Source organism: Oryzias latipes, chromosome 13 (assembly GCF_002234675.1).
Source record: "Oryzias latipes chromosome 13, ASM223467v1".
NCBI lineage: Eukaryota > Metazoa > Chordata > Actinopteri > Beloniformes > Adrianichthyidae > Oryzias > Oryzias latipes.
In genome coordinates this window covers 3,521,270-3,539,376 of record NC_019871.2, presented here as the reverse complement: position 1 = coordinate 3,539,376, position 18,107 = coordinate 3,521,270, and the positions used below count along the sequence as shown (strand labels likewise).

At 43.7% G+C, this 18,107-nt stretch overlaps 1 protein-coding gene across 1 annotated transcript in view; it reads left to right on the top strand.

The window, feature by feature from the left end:
- The first annotated feature begins 7,169 nt into the window (after window positions 1-7,169).
- Window positions 7,170-18,107, top strand: part of LOC101161177 (calcium-binding protein 8) — a 57,704-nt gene continuing 46,766 nt past the window's right edge. The window contains exons 1-2 of the mRNA XM_004075238.3: window positions 7,170-7,705; window positions 16,634-16,755. Of these exons, the coding sequence (XP_004075286.3) occupies window positions 7,185-7,705; window positions 16,634-16,755 (643 nt within the window). The 5' untranslated portion in view covers window positions 7,170-7,184. The remainder of the gene's footprint in view (window positions 7,706-16,633; window positions 16,756-18,107) is intronic.

Sequence of the window (18,107 nt, the reverse complement as noted above, 5' to 3'; positions counted from 1 at the left end):
TGTGGTTCATAACGATGCATTGCCCGCCATGATGGTGGATGGCGATACATGGTGAAACCTGGCCCTCCATGATGGAGAAAGATGATTTGTTGCGGTACATGACAATGACGATGCACAACCATACATGCCTGATCATTAAAAAATACAGCCATGCATGACAACACATGGCCTTTCATAATGGTGCATGTTAAAACATGATGGTGCATAACTGGGCATGATGATACATGACAGTATGTAGTGATAGGTGATGAAACCTTGCATGGCGAGGGATGATGGTGCATAGGGATACATGGTTATGCGTGAAGATGCCCGACAATACATAGCTGCGTGTGATGATACATGACCGTTCATGACTGTGCATGTCCGGTTGGACCTCAGACGGACAAAGCTGTTGCAGTTCGAGTCGAGCTTTATTCTTGTTCTAAAAGCCTTTTTGGTCAAACGAGACGTATCACCATTTTCCTCAACGAGCACCTTTGTTCCAACAGACTCTCTGGATTCCAGAGAATCTTTTAGATTTCCTCTGTCGTCTCGGAGCCGCTGGCAGGTCTGACTCATCTCGTTCTGGGCTCTGGCAGACATCGGTGCCAGGAAAACACGTCTCCGCTCGCTGTCCTCGTTCTTTATCTGCATTGTGATGAGGAGTGAGTTTCCAGCGAAGGCCAACGTCCAGTTTCATCCGTTTCCTGGACTCAACTGAACTCTGGTTTTGCCAAAGAGACAACCGTCTCTTTCACTTGTTTAAGGGGATAAATATGAGCTCCATGAAAGAAAATAGCTTTACGTTTTTTTTTCCAGTTTAACCTCCAAACCTGAAGTTGGTAGGAATTAATTATTTAACAAAAGCTGTCACTGTATTGAACTGTACTTCATCACTATTTGACCTGATTCTAGAACATTTTTTTCAATATTTTCTTAGGGGTGAAACGATGAATCAATTTCTATTCCTACAATCCTATCGATCTGTTTCACGCACGTTAAGATAATTATTGAATTGTCCTGTTCTGTTATAAAACTATTTCAAAATGAAATAAGTAAGGGTTAATGGCCGACGCGAAGCGAGGACGGTTATTTCCGCAAAGTGCGTTAATGCTAAAAATGCATACTTGGAAGGCCGCTAACCCGCTTATACCATGGTCACTTACAAAAGAAATAAATGGTAACCAGTTTTTAGTCTTTTATTCTTGTTATTTTTTTGGTTTGGATCGCTTTTTTCATAAAAAACTGACTATTTGTTACGTTAGGCTGCTGAGCCGGCACGGACCTCATCTGCAGTGGTGAAGGAAAGTGATATAGATGCTGGTCGTCACGATGGGTTAAATAAAGCGTCAGTTCAGAGAAAGTTCTCCTCTTACCGCTTTTTGTCCAGATGATGAAGAAAAGGTTTGGTTTGAAGAAGCCAGCGCAGTGATACAGAACATTTAAGCTAAGTGACCGGAACATATTTTTTAGGCGTGCGGTTATCACTTTTTAAGGCAGACCCAGCAGCCAATCAGAATCGAGCATTCACCCGGACTATGGTATTGATTGATTATCATCGGTTTTGAAAAATACCACTTGGGTTGTGGTAGGTTTTTGTTACTATAACGTAAAACATCACCATCATTCCAGTCCAATGTGTGGAAAAACTTTGAATTTAGCAAAGACATGTGACCATGCAGTGCTAGAAACCTAAAATGTGACTGGATTTGACATTCATGACTGTTCACTTGTCGGTTTGGACACATATTTAATTTACACTTTATTATCTTGAAGAAATCCAAGAATCTGGAAAACTTCACTGTTCAGTAGCAGGAATTTCTCTCTGAGTTACACTGGTGGAAGTTTTAGATAAAGATGATCTGGATCCACTTTAGGTCAGAGAATCGGATCGTTCAAAAGAAACAAATATTGACTCTGAATCGGATCGCTGTTAAGACGAATCCTTACAGCCCTACTTTATTCTATTTGTCTGTCGTATGGGTTCACTTTAAGGCTGAAATCCTTTAGCCACTTTAAGGGGATTTTAAAGTCATTATACATTTTATAATAACAATAAAAACCTTCTATTCTTTCTAGCCGGCAGTCTGAAGAATTAAAAATGATCAGAATTTAAACTAAAACTCAACTCAGTTCAATTAAAGGGTTTTTTTTAAACCGTTTATCCTACAAACTAAACAGTTCAAATGTTCCGATTTGACCTGAAACAGCCTAAAAGAATGAACATGTTTAATTTTTATTCTAATAATTGATTAAATGAGCATTCCTCATTGTTTTGTCTGTAAAAAAGTAAAATATGAATTTAGAATTGACATCTAAACTGTGACTTTTGTTTCCTCCACCAGTAACTTTTCACTTTTTTTAGTTGCTTTGCTCTTCTTCAGTTCCTGACTGGAACGTGGGTTCCCCCAACATCAGAACTTTGGAGAACCTGTTCTGACTCTTTTCTTAAAGGCTCCTGGGGGTTGAGGTGCCAATCAGGAGGAGCCAATCCGCTCTGATTACGCACGGATTTGGGTTGGGGAGTCTGCGTTACGCGCGGAGCTGCTGCGCTCCCGTCAATCTGCGGGGCTGTAGCGCCGGATGTTCTGGGTCTTCAGCCCGGAGGGTCTCACTCAGAACGGAACCGGGACCCCAACCGCCTTTTGTACTTTTATTTTGGGTAATTTTTCAAGACGCGAGGAGATTGGAACACTGCAGAGTTTGTGGCACTCGGGCGCGAGCTGAAGGACACGAGCGCGCCGCGGGGCTTTGGGCTTTCGTGTGAAGGGGATGATCATGATGATGATGGGTGGAGAGATGCGCTCCGCTGCGCCGCAATAACAATCCTTTTAATCCCAGAAAGTCCCGAATCCTCCCGCTGCTCAGCCCACCACGAGCCCCGAAACTGGATCCCAATCTGCGGGATTATTGGACCTGACGGATCACCTGGAGAGATCGGACACCCAAAGGTAATCTAGGTGTTAAATCCCAGCCAGGAACAACCAGAACCTGGGTTCGGAAGGAAGTCCAGCAAATGCTCCACCTGTTGTTTGGAGCTGCGCATGTCCGCGGATTGATTGAATTTGTTGAAAACAGCTCAGAAAAAGCGTTTTTACTGCAAACATTTAAAAAATGTTTTTAAGGTTCAGCTTTTTTCTTGTCTGCCGTTCATTTGAGCTTTTATAATTATATAACATTTTTTTCTCACTGAATAAATGTGGAATTGGGCGGATGAGAGGCTGGCTGAGGAACTGCTGTTAATCTGAAAGCATGTTGGGTTGTTGATGGAGGGGGCAGCGGGTTTACCGCAGAATTAGGATTCTGAACCGGACCACCTCCTGAGTTTGGGCTCTGCAGTAACACAACCCGTCGCTAGATGGCAGTAATGGCTTCCAACGTTTGCTCACAGGCAGCTCTAGCTGTTTTCTTGACACAAATACAAGGTAACATATTTTATTAAAACTAATTCTGAAGTGTTTTATTTTATCATTTGAACAAAAATACTTTCTTTTTCCTCTTCTCAGATGATCAAACCGGAAGTTAAGATATGATCTAAACTAGTAAGGATGATGGTGAAGCACCAGGCCGGACTTAGAAAGAGGTTTTTGATCATGTCTAAAAGTAGCAAGTACTGACATCAAAGTATAAATGTAGTACAGTGATGAGTACCATACTGCAAGTATTTTAAAATCTAGAAAACGGTAAACCTATTGATGTTTATGTTTACAGTATGATATAATTTAAGGAAGTGACTATTAACATGACATATTAACATATTGACATTAACATTCCAAAAATATGGGCTGAACTTATTTCTTATTTTGAATGCTGAGAATATGTGGTTTAAGGTAGCCATGCCAGCTGGTGACCGTTCCTGTTTTTCCAATGATCCCTTGAAGGGTCTATATTGTGCAAAATCAACTTTTTGAGCTTTTAAGTGTATTATAATGTTCATTCCCCACTATAAACGACCCCAAAGTGGTATTTCGATACGTTCTCGTATTTCTGAGAATTCCACTAAAAACCTGCAGCCCCTCTCAATCCACGAAAACAAGTGGGTCCTCACATTGTGATGTCACAAAGTGAGGACCCGCCCCTTCCAGGAAGAGTCTGTGCTGCCAGCTTCGCCCCAGGCTAACACACACACACACACACACACACACTTTCAGAGCAAGCGGTGATTGACTAAATGCTTTCCTTTTATTTTTTATGAAATTCACATTTCATAAAAAATAGTTCTTCAGTGTGCTAAAGGTTATATATTTTCACATATACAGTATGGATATATTTTTCTCTGTAAGGCTTAAGAATAGCATGACACAGGTGCTTTAAAATATGTGCGACCAACAACATAATTCAGCCTTGGACGCCCTTACAATACGTGTGAGCAATGCAGTAATGTCCATCTTGACCGCATGTATTACATTTGCCAACATGAACCTCCATCAGTTTTTGTGCTTGGTCGCACTATACATGTGAATAATCGACCCTTTTCCAGGCATCTGCTGTTTAGGGGTTGCTACCCCGACTGCTTTGATCACCACGGCCCCCACGGTCACCTTCACTTTCCAAGCTTTCTCCAGTTCATCATGTTCCTTCTTGCTGCTGTTGCCATCACTTGGTTTCCTCTGTTTTTTATCCACCACTACAATGTCTGGTTGGTTCTCCATCACTATCCTGTAAGCCTGTGTCTGGAGGTCTCACAGGATCCATATATGTGTATTCGTATCCAAATCTTTATTTATATCATGGTCTGTTCCACTTAGCTCTAGTATACGATGACAGAAAGTGGAGGATGCCTTTCTCAGTCGTCCACTGGGCCATAGGGGTCTCTCACTTGACTACAAAAGCTAGAGACCAGTTCCAAGAAGTACCCCTTCAGGCTTAAAAAGATTAGTTACCAATTCTTCGCTTGGTTGGGTCACAGTGAAAGACATTTAGCCTCGGACTAAATGTGCTAACATTAGCTAGGGCTAACATAAAGTTTCATGGGGTTAGAAGGTACCGACCGAGCCTCTAGTCTCATATCCAGAGGTGACTTAATAAGAAATATTGAAAACCATCAAATTACTAAATTCCAAGAGGGCGCAATGAGCTCCAACCAGCGTGGGTCCTTGAGCAAGACCCTTTGTGCTGCTGTCTAACAATGCGGCCACAAAGTCTGGGGCCCCCCCGTGGGGGATCCCCACTCCCTCCGGATTACATACAGGGTTGTGTTAGGAAGGGCATCTGTCGTAAAAACCACCTGTGCAAATCAGTGAAGGCCCCCACAGGAAGTGCCCAATGGTGGACAATAATAGCAAATTTGTCCAATTATATGTTTGCTGACATCATTGCAATCTATATATTTCTTTATTATTTGCGTAAAATAGGTATTTTTTGTCACTTTTTTTTGTCCTACTTAGTTTGCTAAGTAAGGATTTTTCAGAAGGTCACAACATTTGAGTGTTTCGCTGCAACTTTGTTAGCATTACAGGATTAGCCTACTTTCTTTTTGCAGTACATTTTGAGTCAAGTAACAAAAGAAAAGTCAAGACAGCTTTGTTAGCAACACAGTTCAACAAGTTAGACTTTGTTTCATTACAAAGTTAGACAAGTTGCATTTATTAGAAAGAATGTTAGGATTGGAAAGTTAGTTAAGAAACAGAAAAAAAACAGGCTAGGTCCGAATTACCTCCCTAACTACTAAAAACTACACAGTGTGGGACTTTGTAGTGCCCTGGATTATACAAGTAATTAGGAACAGCAAGCAAGTATTACGTCACAGATTTCACAAAGTAAAAACCTAATACATACAAACATTTTACAACGATTATTTATGAATTCACTCTGCTCTACTGACGAATATGTTGATGATTTATTTAAAAAAAACATTAAAATACATTTTTTCACATTGTTCAAACGCAATGCATTGTGGTCTATATTTGCCAATCTAGTGAGCATTGATTCAAACTGGTTTTTTCGCAGAGACTTCTGGGAAATTTCTAGGGCACTTGTATATTCGGACAGCACTACAAAATTACATACACACCTAGTTAGAAGAAAGTCCACCTAGTGCATTTCCAATGCGCATTTTTAGTGGATAAAAAACAAAACGAGTCACAAACTGGCACCGATGTAACCAGACGGCTTGCCAGAACTAGAACAATAAAGTAATTAAAAGAAAGTGTTTTCTATGATGATTGAAATACAGAAACAGTAAAGCGCATGACTGATGCATAGAATAGAAAAATAAAAAACAACATTTTACTGTTAATAATTAAAGAGTATATTCATCTTATTTAATTTATTTATTTTTCAAGCTATATTTTCCAGGTGAGGTCACCAACAGCAACCAGGATAGGCTCCAGCAACCCCGTGTCCCTGAAAGGGATATAGGGGGTTAAGTGATTGATGGAAAGTAACAAACAAAAATAAACAAGACGGCTACGTTGGAGCTAAATTTGGCTAACTGACAGTCGACGGTAGCGGCAGCTTAAAAAAACAAAAAAGCGTCAGTGGGACCAGAACACCCAACTTTTTTGTTGTTTTGCCGGCATATGGCAGGAGCTGTTCTGTTCTAGTTTCATCCACGCACCCCTAAATGTGGTGACGTTGTTGTTTTTTATTGTGTTGTTGTTCCTAAACTACACTGTCTCTCGCTTATGACGTCACTGCTGCCACAGGAAAGTTGGCGGAGAGAAATATCAACGATGTACACGTACATATTTATAAAGTAATGCTAAAAGACAAACGTGTGAACTGTTCATCAGTGCCTGATTGTTCTCATCGTGGAGGCGTCTTTTTTCCCGCTGACGTTGTGCGCCCTTTGTTGTGTTGATGTTTTGTGACTCGATATAAATGCCTTTGAACCTCTGACGCATCTTTCAGAACAGGAGACATTTTAAATTCAAAGCAAAGAAAATTCCTATTCCGAGCCGGCATGTCAACCACAAAACTAAAGGTTGTTCCATCCGTGCGTTTCTGACCCGCCATACTTCTGTGAACCTTGAAGTGCTTGTTGTGGCGCTAACGTCGCATCAGAAGCTTCCAGTGATTTGCTTCTGCACACACAGTTACACTTTATATTATTTAACAATGAAGTCATTTGCTTTATGAAACAAACATGCAAGGGTCGTCTGGACTGACTTCTTGTTTACTGATCAGGGGAGGTGCACCCCCCCCCCCAGAGGTTTATATTTGATGTATTTGTGCATTAATCTAACACACGAGCTCATGCCTCCATGTGGTGGCGCACAGTTTTGTCATCTTTGGTCGTCTTCCGAGACGCTGAGGCTGTAGATCTTCCTCTGCCCAGAGTTTCTGCTCGCTGTGCTTCAGCCTCGCGTACGTCTGCGCCGCAGGCGGGGGCTGTCTGCCATGGGGACTCATTAATGAGTGCTCCTCTCCCCATGTGGAGGAATGTTCGCACCGGCGAGCGAGACAGAGCGATGGAGTCACAGGGAGGGAGGGGAGGAAGTGCAGGAGGCGCCGGCGTACCTGCTGCTGCCGCCGCTCCAACATCCTCCGCCGGCTCTCTGGGAGCTGACGCCGCTGTGGGACAATCCCAGGCGGTGGCGGCGGCCGGGGTCGCAGCTCTGTGGACACAAGTGATGGAGGAGGAGGAGGAGGAGGGGATGGGGGTGAACGGAGAGCTGCTGCCGGGACACCCGTACCTGAGGGACGGGGCCGTGATGGAGAGTCCCGCCGGAGAGACCGGCGTGCTGCAGTACCCCACAGAGTACGGTCACCGCCACCGGTGTGGGTAAGAGCCGTCATGGGGGGGGAGGGATGACAGTGGGGGAGCGAGCTGCTGCAGGAAGCGGCTGATGATCCTTGCAGGGTGGTGGGACCCTCCCAGTTCTGGTTTTTGGATTTTTGTCTCTGGCTTTTGCAGCAGCGGTTTGACACCTGAGGCACCAAACAGATAAATGTTTGAGGGTTTTGGTGCAGCCTGGTGTCACCTGAAGACCAAACGTAGAAACTTGGTATTTGATGAACATCAGCGTCTCCACAGCTGGGATCCAGACTAAAAAGTTCTCATGTTTTTGGAAAACCTCCAAAGTTCAGGACCTCCAACCAGCCTCTGTCATCCGTGTTGAGAAGAACCTTCAGAGCAGGAGAAGCACTCGCTGATGTAGGACTAGAGGGTCTTTGGAGATGTTGGAGGGTCTGCAGCTGGTACACAGTGTCCTGGCATGCCCCCCCCCGCCTCCTCTATTATTGGCTGGCTGCTGCTCACCATTGTGCTGTGGGGTCTAATGTAAGAACCTGCCATCTGGTCTGTGTGTCACACAGAAGCTCTGCTCTTTCCACCAGGTCACGCTCTCTGTAAGGATGACGCTCTGTGTGGCAAACAAACAAACATCTGCTTTCATGAACCTGTTCGTTTGTTTTGTGCAGAGTTATTTTTACTTTTTGTAGCTAAAACCAAAAAAAAAGAGGCTTTACTTTGACCTTCTGAGTGCAGCCCACACGCTTTCCTTTGTGAGAATGTCACCCCAAAGAAGCGTTAAAAGCCCTTCCTCTGCCAGAGAGCGGCGGAGCATCTGAGGGGGACGCTTCGGGGTCAGATAATGGAAAAACTCCATCGATCACTCCAACATTGTGTCCTTGCTCAGCTTGAGTGCTCTTAACACTCTTCACAGCTGTCCGGAGGGGTAAAAATGTGCCAAAAATCAATACGTTGGGATTCAGAGGAGCGTTTGGTCTCATTGTTTTCTGTCGAGTTAGAAGTGGCTCAAACAGAACCTAAACAGTTCTCCAGTGTTTCTGAATTGATCCTGGCTGCTGCTGCTGATCTCAGGAGATTTGGTTTATTGTTAATCTACGCAGGAAAAGCATCAATGACATAAAACTGAAGACTAGTCGGTATAAATAGTTTCTAATTATGAAAATATGATGTAGGTGAGTAGCAACACTTGATGGTTTAAAGGCAGTTAAAAACATATAAAGTGGAGCCAATGTAGTTCCTTATGTAACCACTAGGTGGCTTTAAAAAACGTTGCATCAGACTGATTAGAAGTATTTGTTAAATATTTGTACTTAAGGGTTCATTTCTGTTTTTATTTCATGTCTTCGTCTTTTTGATTGACATGTGTTTGTCCAATCATGAGCCCCTAAACAGCCCCAGTGGCCGCGTTCCAACAGCTTTGTCCTGCAAACGCCTTCATTTCCTGAAAGGGAGGGGGCTGATGACCTCACATGTGGTCAAAATGGCGACTACCCCAGAACTAGATGATGGAACAAATGGTCATGTGACCACAAACTGTCCATCTGTCATACAGGAACAAAGATCCACTCTGATGAAAATGTGGGTTTTTGGTGTTGAATCAAGTTCTTGCAGCATTTCTCTCATGGTGGAGGAGAAATATATAAAGGAATTAAGCTTAAAATTGCAATTCTGAGTATTTCTTTTATTCAAATCATGGTGAATCAGGAACAGACAAAAGAAATTTGAAAAAGATCGTATTTGTTACGTAGAAAACCCGCTGGGTGGGCCTCCAGCTCCCTGCTCTGCTCCATTCTGATGCCTCCACTGTGAGGATTGGGAACTCTGGTTTGGTTTTTGTCGTTCATACTGTCGTTTTGGTCATCTTCTGTCTTCATTCAGGTCGTCTGCGCCGCTCTTCTTTGTCACGTTTTTGTTGCTTCTTAGGTTTTTTCCATGTTTATTTTTTATAAAAACTGTTTAGGTTTCTGCCACCAAGCCTGGTCTGACATTCACTAGTAGACGAATGGATCCGTGTACGTCTTTGTTTTCCTCGTCCGAGCTGCTTTCTGACTTAAACCTGTGCGGCTGGACGGCTCCCATATTGCTCACCGTTGCTGTCGCACCACTAATGTTAGGTTGGGAGTGTGAGGGGCTGTAAGCTGGTGGGAGAGGCGTAAACAAAGGCCGGCTTACTCCGCACCAACACACCCTTCCCACAACTCAGAGGTGAATTTCTAATAAACTCCTGCCGCTCTGAAGAAACTATGTCCTAGAAAACAATGCAGGTTTTTATTTATTTTGGTTAAAAACAGCAAAATTACAATCAAAAGACTACTGAGAACGCTTTGAAAATACATCAACAGATTATCCAATTGGGAACTTTGATGGATATTTTAGGTCCCATGTTTCCTGTTGGCTTTCTTTCAGCGGCCTCTATTGCCAATCATATATCTTTATTCTCATCATCCTCCTCACTCACACCAGCCATCCTCCTGTCTTCTTCTCTACACCCCATGAAGCTCCTTTCTGGTCTTTCCTGGCAGCTCCATCCTCAGCATCCTTTAATCAACATCATCACTGTTCCTCCTCTCAATGTGTCCAAACATCTCCGTCTGCTTCCCTGCATTTATCTCCAGAACATCTTCTCCTCTGATGGATCCATTCCTGATCCTATCTATCCTGGTCACTTCCAAAGGGAACGTAGACATCTTCATCTCTGCTCCCTAACCTCACCACTCTTCTTGAATTGCTCTACACAGATACTCCGTCTTTCTGCTGCTGACCTTCATTTCTCTCCTTTCCACAACAGATCTCCACCTCTCTAGATGTTCCTCCTCCTGCTGTCACTACAGATTCCAATGTCATCTGTAAAGATTTTGGTCCACAGAGATTCCTGTCTAACCTCATCTGTCAGTCTGTCAATCACCACAGCAAAATGGTAGATGGCGTCTTCTTGTATATTGCTTTACTACCTTCTTGAAAGGCCCAACATGGTCTTCAGTCACAGTCTCATTCACCCACGCACACACACACATTCACAAATACATTCACGCACACATTCACACACTGTTGTTACCTGCAAGCATTTGATGCAGTCGACCAACCTCTGGAAAACTGGGTGGGTCTCGCTGGGCCAGTACTAAACTGGATCAAAACAAACCTGGAAAACAGGAAAATATTTTATGTCAGTTGGTAACTTCACATCTGAGCCGACGGAAATTACATGTGGAGTTCCCCAAGGCTCCATCCTGGGGCTAATTCTATTTAACAACTACATGCTCCCACAGACCAAGGTCATGAGGAACAACAACATTATTGACCATAGTGTTTTCCTCAGAGGGATCCTCCACAACAGTGACTGTCTGGTTCAATGGTTCAGAACACCATTGAACACGCGTTGAAAGTTCAACCAGGTTGAACTTCGACCAATCAGCGATCCTGATGTGACGTATGGATGGCTTCCCTTTTAATTCACGAAAGTACCAATTGTTAAAAAATTGATCAAGAAGGAGAAATTCCTGGTGTCCAGCCAGAATTCTACGACACCAAGTATTTTGTTTGTCTGAATAGAGCTGTGAAAGAAAAAGCTTGGAGTAAGATTCACCAGATTTACACCACTTTGACACTTCACCAAGAGTCTTCCAACTGACGATGGGGGACATGCGTTAGTAAACAGTAAAAAAAAGAAGAAGAAGCTCCTCCCTCATTTCTTTTTTATTTTTATTTTTTTGTACTTGTCCTGTCCAACAGCTGGGCAGGCAGATGAGCCCTGGTTGGGCTGGGGTGGCACTCTCTTTCCCCCCATGCCTCCCTGCTCTCTGGCTCTGGGGGCCCCGCGGCGGTCCTGCTGGCCCTGGCCTGGGTGGCGGACTGGGTCGCCCGGGGGGCGGTTGTTCTCTGCCTGCTGTCGTGTGGCGTTGGGGGGGTTCCGGCTGCTGCTGCTGCTGCGGCGGGGGTCTTGGTGTGGGGGTGTCTGGGCGCTCTCCTTCCTTCTTTTCACATTCCTCCATCCATTTTAAAAAAACATAAACACTCACCTGAGCACAGGTGTTAGCTCACCTTTGCACTAATAGTTTGCATGATTGAATGAATGAAAGATTTCACACTAGTTGGTTTTAAGGCATAAGTATGCGTGTGTGAACACTATCTGTTATGTGTACATGTTGACATGTGGACATTTTTGCAGCTAGCAGGTGTGTTGATAACATTTGAGTGTGTGTGTGGACAGGCCCCGCCCTTTTTGTACTACATTTGAACCTTACCATAATGATAAACAACCAGTTAACTTGTTGCTTTATGCTGCTTCATGGTCTTACCCCTCCCCCCTCCTATTATCACCCTCCTACCCCCCCCCCTCTCCCTAACATCCCTCTCTCTTCTTCCCCTCTTTCCTTGTCCGTCCGGTCCAACACCTAAGATTTTCCAACATGATTGAAATTAATAAAGTTTGGCCTCAATTACAAAAGGGGTTTATTCAGACATACCTCTGGTTTGTCTGAAGATTAATAACCCCTCTTGTTAAAGTAAAATATGTCCAACACAAGAGGCCCTCAGCTCTCTCCGCCCTCATTTTTCCAGTGTGAACACCAAATACTGAAAGTGGGTTCTGGAACGCCCGTCACATGGCGGTGTGAACCTAGTTTTAGATGAACCGTCACTTTGTCCAAAGGTGTCGGCCAGAAACAGAATTCCAGTCCAGAAAGCCGGGCGGCTTCTTCTTCTTTGTTTGTCCTCTTTGACCTTCCTCTTTCCTCATCAGACGGGGTTGAATTCCTGAGTTTTTCTCCTCCTCTCTGTTCAACGGATACTTCCCAGATTGTGGAGAGGAGCCGTTGGACGCGTCTGATGACTCCCACATTTATGGGATCATTGTATTTTCAGTGTCTGAAGGGCAGATGAGCACCGTCAACTGAGACCCAAATCCATCTCATTAGTACGACCACACAGCCCCGCCCTCCATTGACCTTAGGGCTTGAAGACTGACGGTTTTACGGTTCCATTCCATTATCTCACTCTGCATCATGAACAGCAGCCATGAACAGCAAGTTCTCCTGGGATGTGAAGCCAACTTATGTCTTGTCCTCTATGATCTTTTGCACATCTATCCAGTCACTGATTTTATGGAATGGTTCCTCAGTTTTAAATAAAGCTACAAGCAGCATCCCTACTGCCCCCTACTGCCCCCTACTGCCCCCTGAAGACCCAAGGTTTTGTGAAGCCTGACTCAGTAAATTGAAATGGCAGCAAATTGATGTTTGCGACTACAAAGGTGGTGAATCCATGGAAACTATTACCCACAATTCACAGCAGAGCAGCAGGAGAAGCGTGGAAGCAGCGTCACATCAGGCACAAGTGAACCGTCTTCTTTTTTTCATAAATCTGACATTTTAATCAGATCAGAGGACAAACACTCAACTCCACGCTCAGGTTAGGTTGGAGGTCTGTTTTTGTGCTGATCTGCTGCAGCAGGAGAAACAGGAAACAAGCTTTTGGTGTTAAAATAAACGTCCATTACACTTTCAAAATAAAAGTTGACAGAAAAAGAGAACTGTTTTGAGCTTTACGCATCATCAACAAGAACTTCAGTTACACCAATGAACCCTTAAAATGAATATAGTGTGTGGCAGGCTGACTCCCCGTCCCGCAGCGGGTCTCTGTCTGGCCGACCGCTCTCCTCCCGGGAGCCGGCATACTGATGAGGATCGGTCCAGGTCCATCCGCCATGCGACGAACGCCATGGGTGAACCCGCCTTCACCCAACAATAGCCGGGACCGGTGACGGAATTGGATTTAGTTGAGGTGTTTTCTTTCTTGGAATAAGAAGTATTTTTATCTGAATGGGACGTCACTAAGGGGTAAACCAAAACAGTTTTCAGACTTCAGGACATTTTGACAGTGGTGCATCTCAGAAAAGTTTGTACTGTTGGAAAAATCCGACCGGAAGTGCAGATGCGGAAGTGAGTGTGCATATAGCCTATTTGGACGGAAAAGCTGATGTGGGTTTTGTAAATTTACCATCACTTTTGTGCTATAATGCAAACACTTGACTTTAATTGATGGGAAAATGTACATTTTTTTGTACGACTTAAAACATCTTTTATCTTTTATTTGATTTAGGATTATATTAACTAATTTTTGATGGTAACACACAATATCAGTTAGAATTTGAAACATTTATCATCTAACTTTTACAGTAACTGTTTGTTTTTTGGTCACATTTTTTAATCATTTAATTTATTTCTGTTAATCTTTTCAAAGATCAGTGCTCAGCATGAACACTAAAATGTATTTTTAGAATGAAGCAGCATTGTTTTCCTTTGTTTTGTGGTTTCTTCATCACATTTCGCATCATTTGTAAGATACTTGGTTTTGTTTAGCATAACGTCTGTTCTTTAAACAAATGTTTCTCTTGGAAAAATGGATCTGGGATCATGAACACTCTTGTCAAACAGCCGACAGCTCGGCTTAGTTTGGAATGAAATGGAGGAACAAGAAGGATGACGGTAATTTTCAGACTGACAGCTCAGAGATGAGTGAATAATTGATGAATTAGGAAATGAAAACTCCTGACATTGGAAGCGGGAAAAGCTGGGGTAAATGAGCGGAGGTGCAGACGTTTGGGTATGGATGCTTATTGAAATGACGCGTGAGAGAGATGGCGAGTCTGCGGTTGCGTGATGAGGTCACAGAAGACGGATGGCTCTAGGCGTTCAAACAGTCTCAGAAACGTTAAAAGCTCAAAAAAACAGGCTGAAAAGATGGATGCAGCTGTATTACTACTTAATTTCCTTTTATGCTTCTAAAAAACAACCCAGAAAACTGAGATAATAGCCACATTTGAGGTCAACTCCCATTAAGTCGTTTTCCTTACTTTTTAATGTTTGACTTCTACCTGCATGATGGGCTGGAGGTTTCCCTTAAATGTAAAGATTTAGTGCTGGTTTTCTGAAATAACCTTTTAACATTTAGCTCTTATCTTCTACCTTTCTCTTAGAAATCTTTTTATATTTTCTTTTTTAATAAAGTTTTTCTTATTTAGATGCTCATCAGGCTGTTAGGAATAATAATGCTGGAACTAAGTGTGACATTTTCTCCAATGATAGATGCTCCTCACAGTAATGTGACACAGAAAAATGACTATCAGACAAACGAGCTGCAGGTTTGGATACGTGAGCGACTGAAGGCAAAAAATGTAAATCGGCTTTATTGGGAGCATTTATCAAAAGCAGAAACTCGTGCTGTCGGCGCGAAACTATCCTGGGGTCATTAGCATTGGGATGCTAGCAACTAATAGAGTCTGTTTCTTCCTTATGCTGCATTAGGGACCTACACACCAGCTGTGAGGCCTCGCATTTAAGCGGACACTTTCAATGAAAAGGCTGCGTAAGCGCGCGTCAACCCCACTGTCGGTGCGGGGCTGTGGGCTCTTAGTGTCATGACCGCGCGCTGTGAGTTCAACAGGTTGAACTTCTTGACGCTCAATCATGGCAACTTGCCAAATCGGCCCTTGGAGGCTGGGTTCCCCGCGTCGACTCGCGTTCAATCGGCCTGTTTCAGTAGAAAGCCGTGGAATTGGGCTTCAACTTGAATTTGGGGCTTCCACGTTCAGAATGCCACGTTCCCTTGTCGCTACGCCAGTTTTAAGTCCGGTTGCAGGCTCTACCTGAACACCGGGCGTTCATTTGGCGTGGTGGCTGAGAAAACGCGACAGTGCTGAACTGTGACCAATCAGGGACTGGGGTTTGGCGGTGACGTGTAGGTCGTGTCCGTTTTGTGTTCCATACAGATACTTGAAAGACTTTTGAGAAACATATTTCTGTGTACAGAGATGCTCTGTCTTTGTTTTCTGAAAGTATTCGCTCCTTTTGCCTGCGGTACTAAAGTCATCGTTTGATCTATTAGAGAGCGTTCTAAGTGGTCGTTTTACTATGATTATGCTGATTTTGGCCAAAATGAAAATAGGTGTTGTTTTTCTAGGACATAGTTTCTGCAGAAATTCACCTCTTAGATGTGGGCGGCACCATTAGTGCAGAGCAATCCCGCCCTCCCTTCCCCTCCCCATTGCAGAGCGGAGCAGGGAGCTCCGCCCACCCAATGTATCTTCTACGTTTGTTAAACTGCATTTTTTTTGTCTTCTCCTGATTCACAACAATTGGAAAACAATTGGAAAATAATTTAATTTTCTTTATTTTCATGACGTAAGCTGACAAATGAACTTCAGGTTATGTGAATGAAAAGGAGAATAAAGGCTGCAGCGATCCTCTGCACCCAAACGTGTCTCTGAGCTCCTTATTTTACAGATGACACTCTGCTTTACCGACACTAAACCCTGGAAAGACGGCTCCACTGAAAATAATCTGATTTTGAGTCGCCAAAAGGTTCAGAATCTCTTTGTTTTTTAAACATATCCGGAAATAAAGCTTCACAAAAGGCTCCACATATTTCATCTTCAAGCTAGGCTCCAATGAACGGAAAACTTTGGGGTTTCCTCTTAAATCTATGACTTTTTTCTCATAAATTTACGAGATATAAACTCTTAAATTTACAAGTTTTCACTCATTAATTTACGAGATAAAAGTCGTTATTAAAACATTGTTTTTTTTGTAAACTGGCCCTAAAACTATGTCGTACTGAGCGACACAAACAATAGTGCATCTTGTCGTTGCAGCTTTGCTGCATGTTTTGTGTTTGCGAGCCCAAAGCGCCCGTCCAAGTGAAAGATCTCCTCTCTGTTGTGTGATGAGCTGCCGGTTCAGGCTTGTTTGCACAGACGGTTCATGTGAGCACGCTTTCATTAAACGACAAGTTCCGTCATCGACGACCTGTTCATTCATCCTCCATCTTTGATGTGTCATTTTTAAAATGGAGATGTCTGTCCAGAAATGCAGATGTGGCTGACCTCCTCATGCAAAGCCTCATGGGTAGTTTGCACCCGTTTTCACAGCCTCCTACAGTGATTGTGTCTTGTGCTTCTGTCAGAGAGAAGATGCCGTTCCACCATGTGACGGCAGGCCTGCTCTACAAGGGGAACTACCTGAGCCGCTCGCTGTCTGACAGCGACAGCGAGGTGCTCGCCAGCATCTCTGTGGAAGAGCTGGATGGTAAGACCTTTCAAATAATTTGACATTTTAAAAACTCAACGCTCGCAATTCCTTCAGGATGGTCTGAAATCCATTTTAAAGATTTCAGATCCTTTTCTCTTATGGAGGGCAGATATTCTGAGCTGCAGCCAACAGCAGCTTTACTCACTTTTTTCCCTTTACATTAGCTTTATACCAGCCATTGTTGACGGGGGAGGAAGGGCAGCGCCGCAGTGCAGATGGAGAAGGAAAATGCATTTGGTGGTGCAAACAGAGCAGCAGATACATTTATGACCAACAGATTGGAGCGTCATGCTTCGTTACGCTTTGTGCAAGCGTCATGGGGTCAAAAGAAAGGGCAGCTGTCGCTAAAATGGGGAGGAAATGAGCACTTTCAGCTGAAAAGATTCACCAAAAGAGCATTTCAAACAGTCGAGGAGGAGAACAAGTCCAGCCGTGTAACTTCTACTTATCCACATCCTGGTTGTCGGTGAAGGAATTGATGCTCAGGTGTCCTCCTCCCAGCTGCCATCACCTCCTCCACTTCCTCTGTTTATGGATAAAGAGGAGTTACCACCAAATCCTTCAAATTGTAATCCTTACAACGTCTCCGTCTTTGGGATGTTCTAATAGCGGGACACACCTGACTCAGGTAAGCAGCAGTGATATCTGGAAAACGTGGAGACACAGCAGCCCTCGTGACTTGAAGCCCACCCCAGATGTTGAAATCCAGGCCTCGAGGACCAGCGTCCGGCATGTTTTCCAACTAACCTCCTATTGGATAAACACACCTGAACCAGGTATTCAGCATCAGGTAACACAGGAGTTCCTAAAAACCAGCAGGATGCAGGTCTCGAGGCCTAGAGTCTGGTGTCCCTCTCCCTTTCTTCAATCTACCACCAATCTTTCTGCTGGTCAGAGATGTGCCGTCTTAACCAGTGGTCCCCAAGCCCCCATGGTTCAACTTTCAACATGCGTTAATGGCCGCCATTTTGCTTGATATAGACCCTTTAAAGCCATTGGTTTCTACTCACCTAGACCTAGTCAGCCTCCTTGAATTGCTCTCTCTGGCAGAGTTTGAACGAAGACAAAGGTTCCCCAAGGAAAGTAGAGATTTGTGGTTGGATGTATATTTGTTCCTGGCTGTAGGGGCAACAGGGTGGGTGAAGAGAACCTGGACTTCTGGCCTTTACCCCACATGCATTCACAGTCCTGTGGACTCACCGCAGTGTCTTTTCTTCCTAAAACTGATGAAACTGTGAAAAAATACTACTTTTGATTTCCAGCTGTGTAAACTGAACTAGTACTGCAGATCATATTATTTTATTCCATCTGGGTGTAGAGTCATTCTCTCTGAGCAGAAGAAGGTGGAG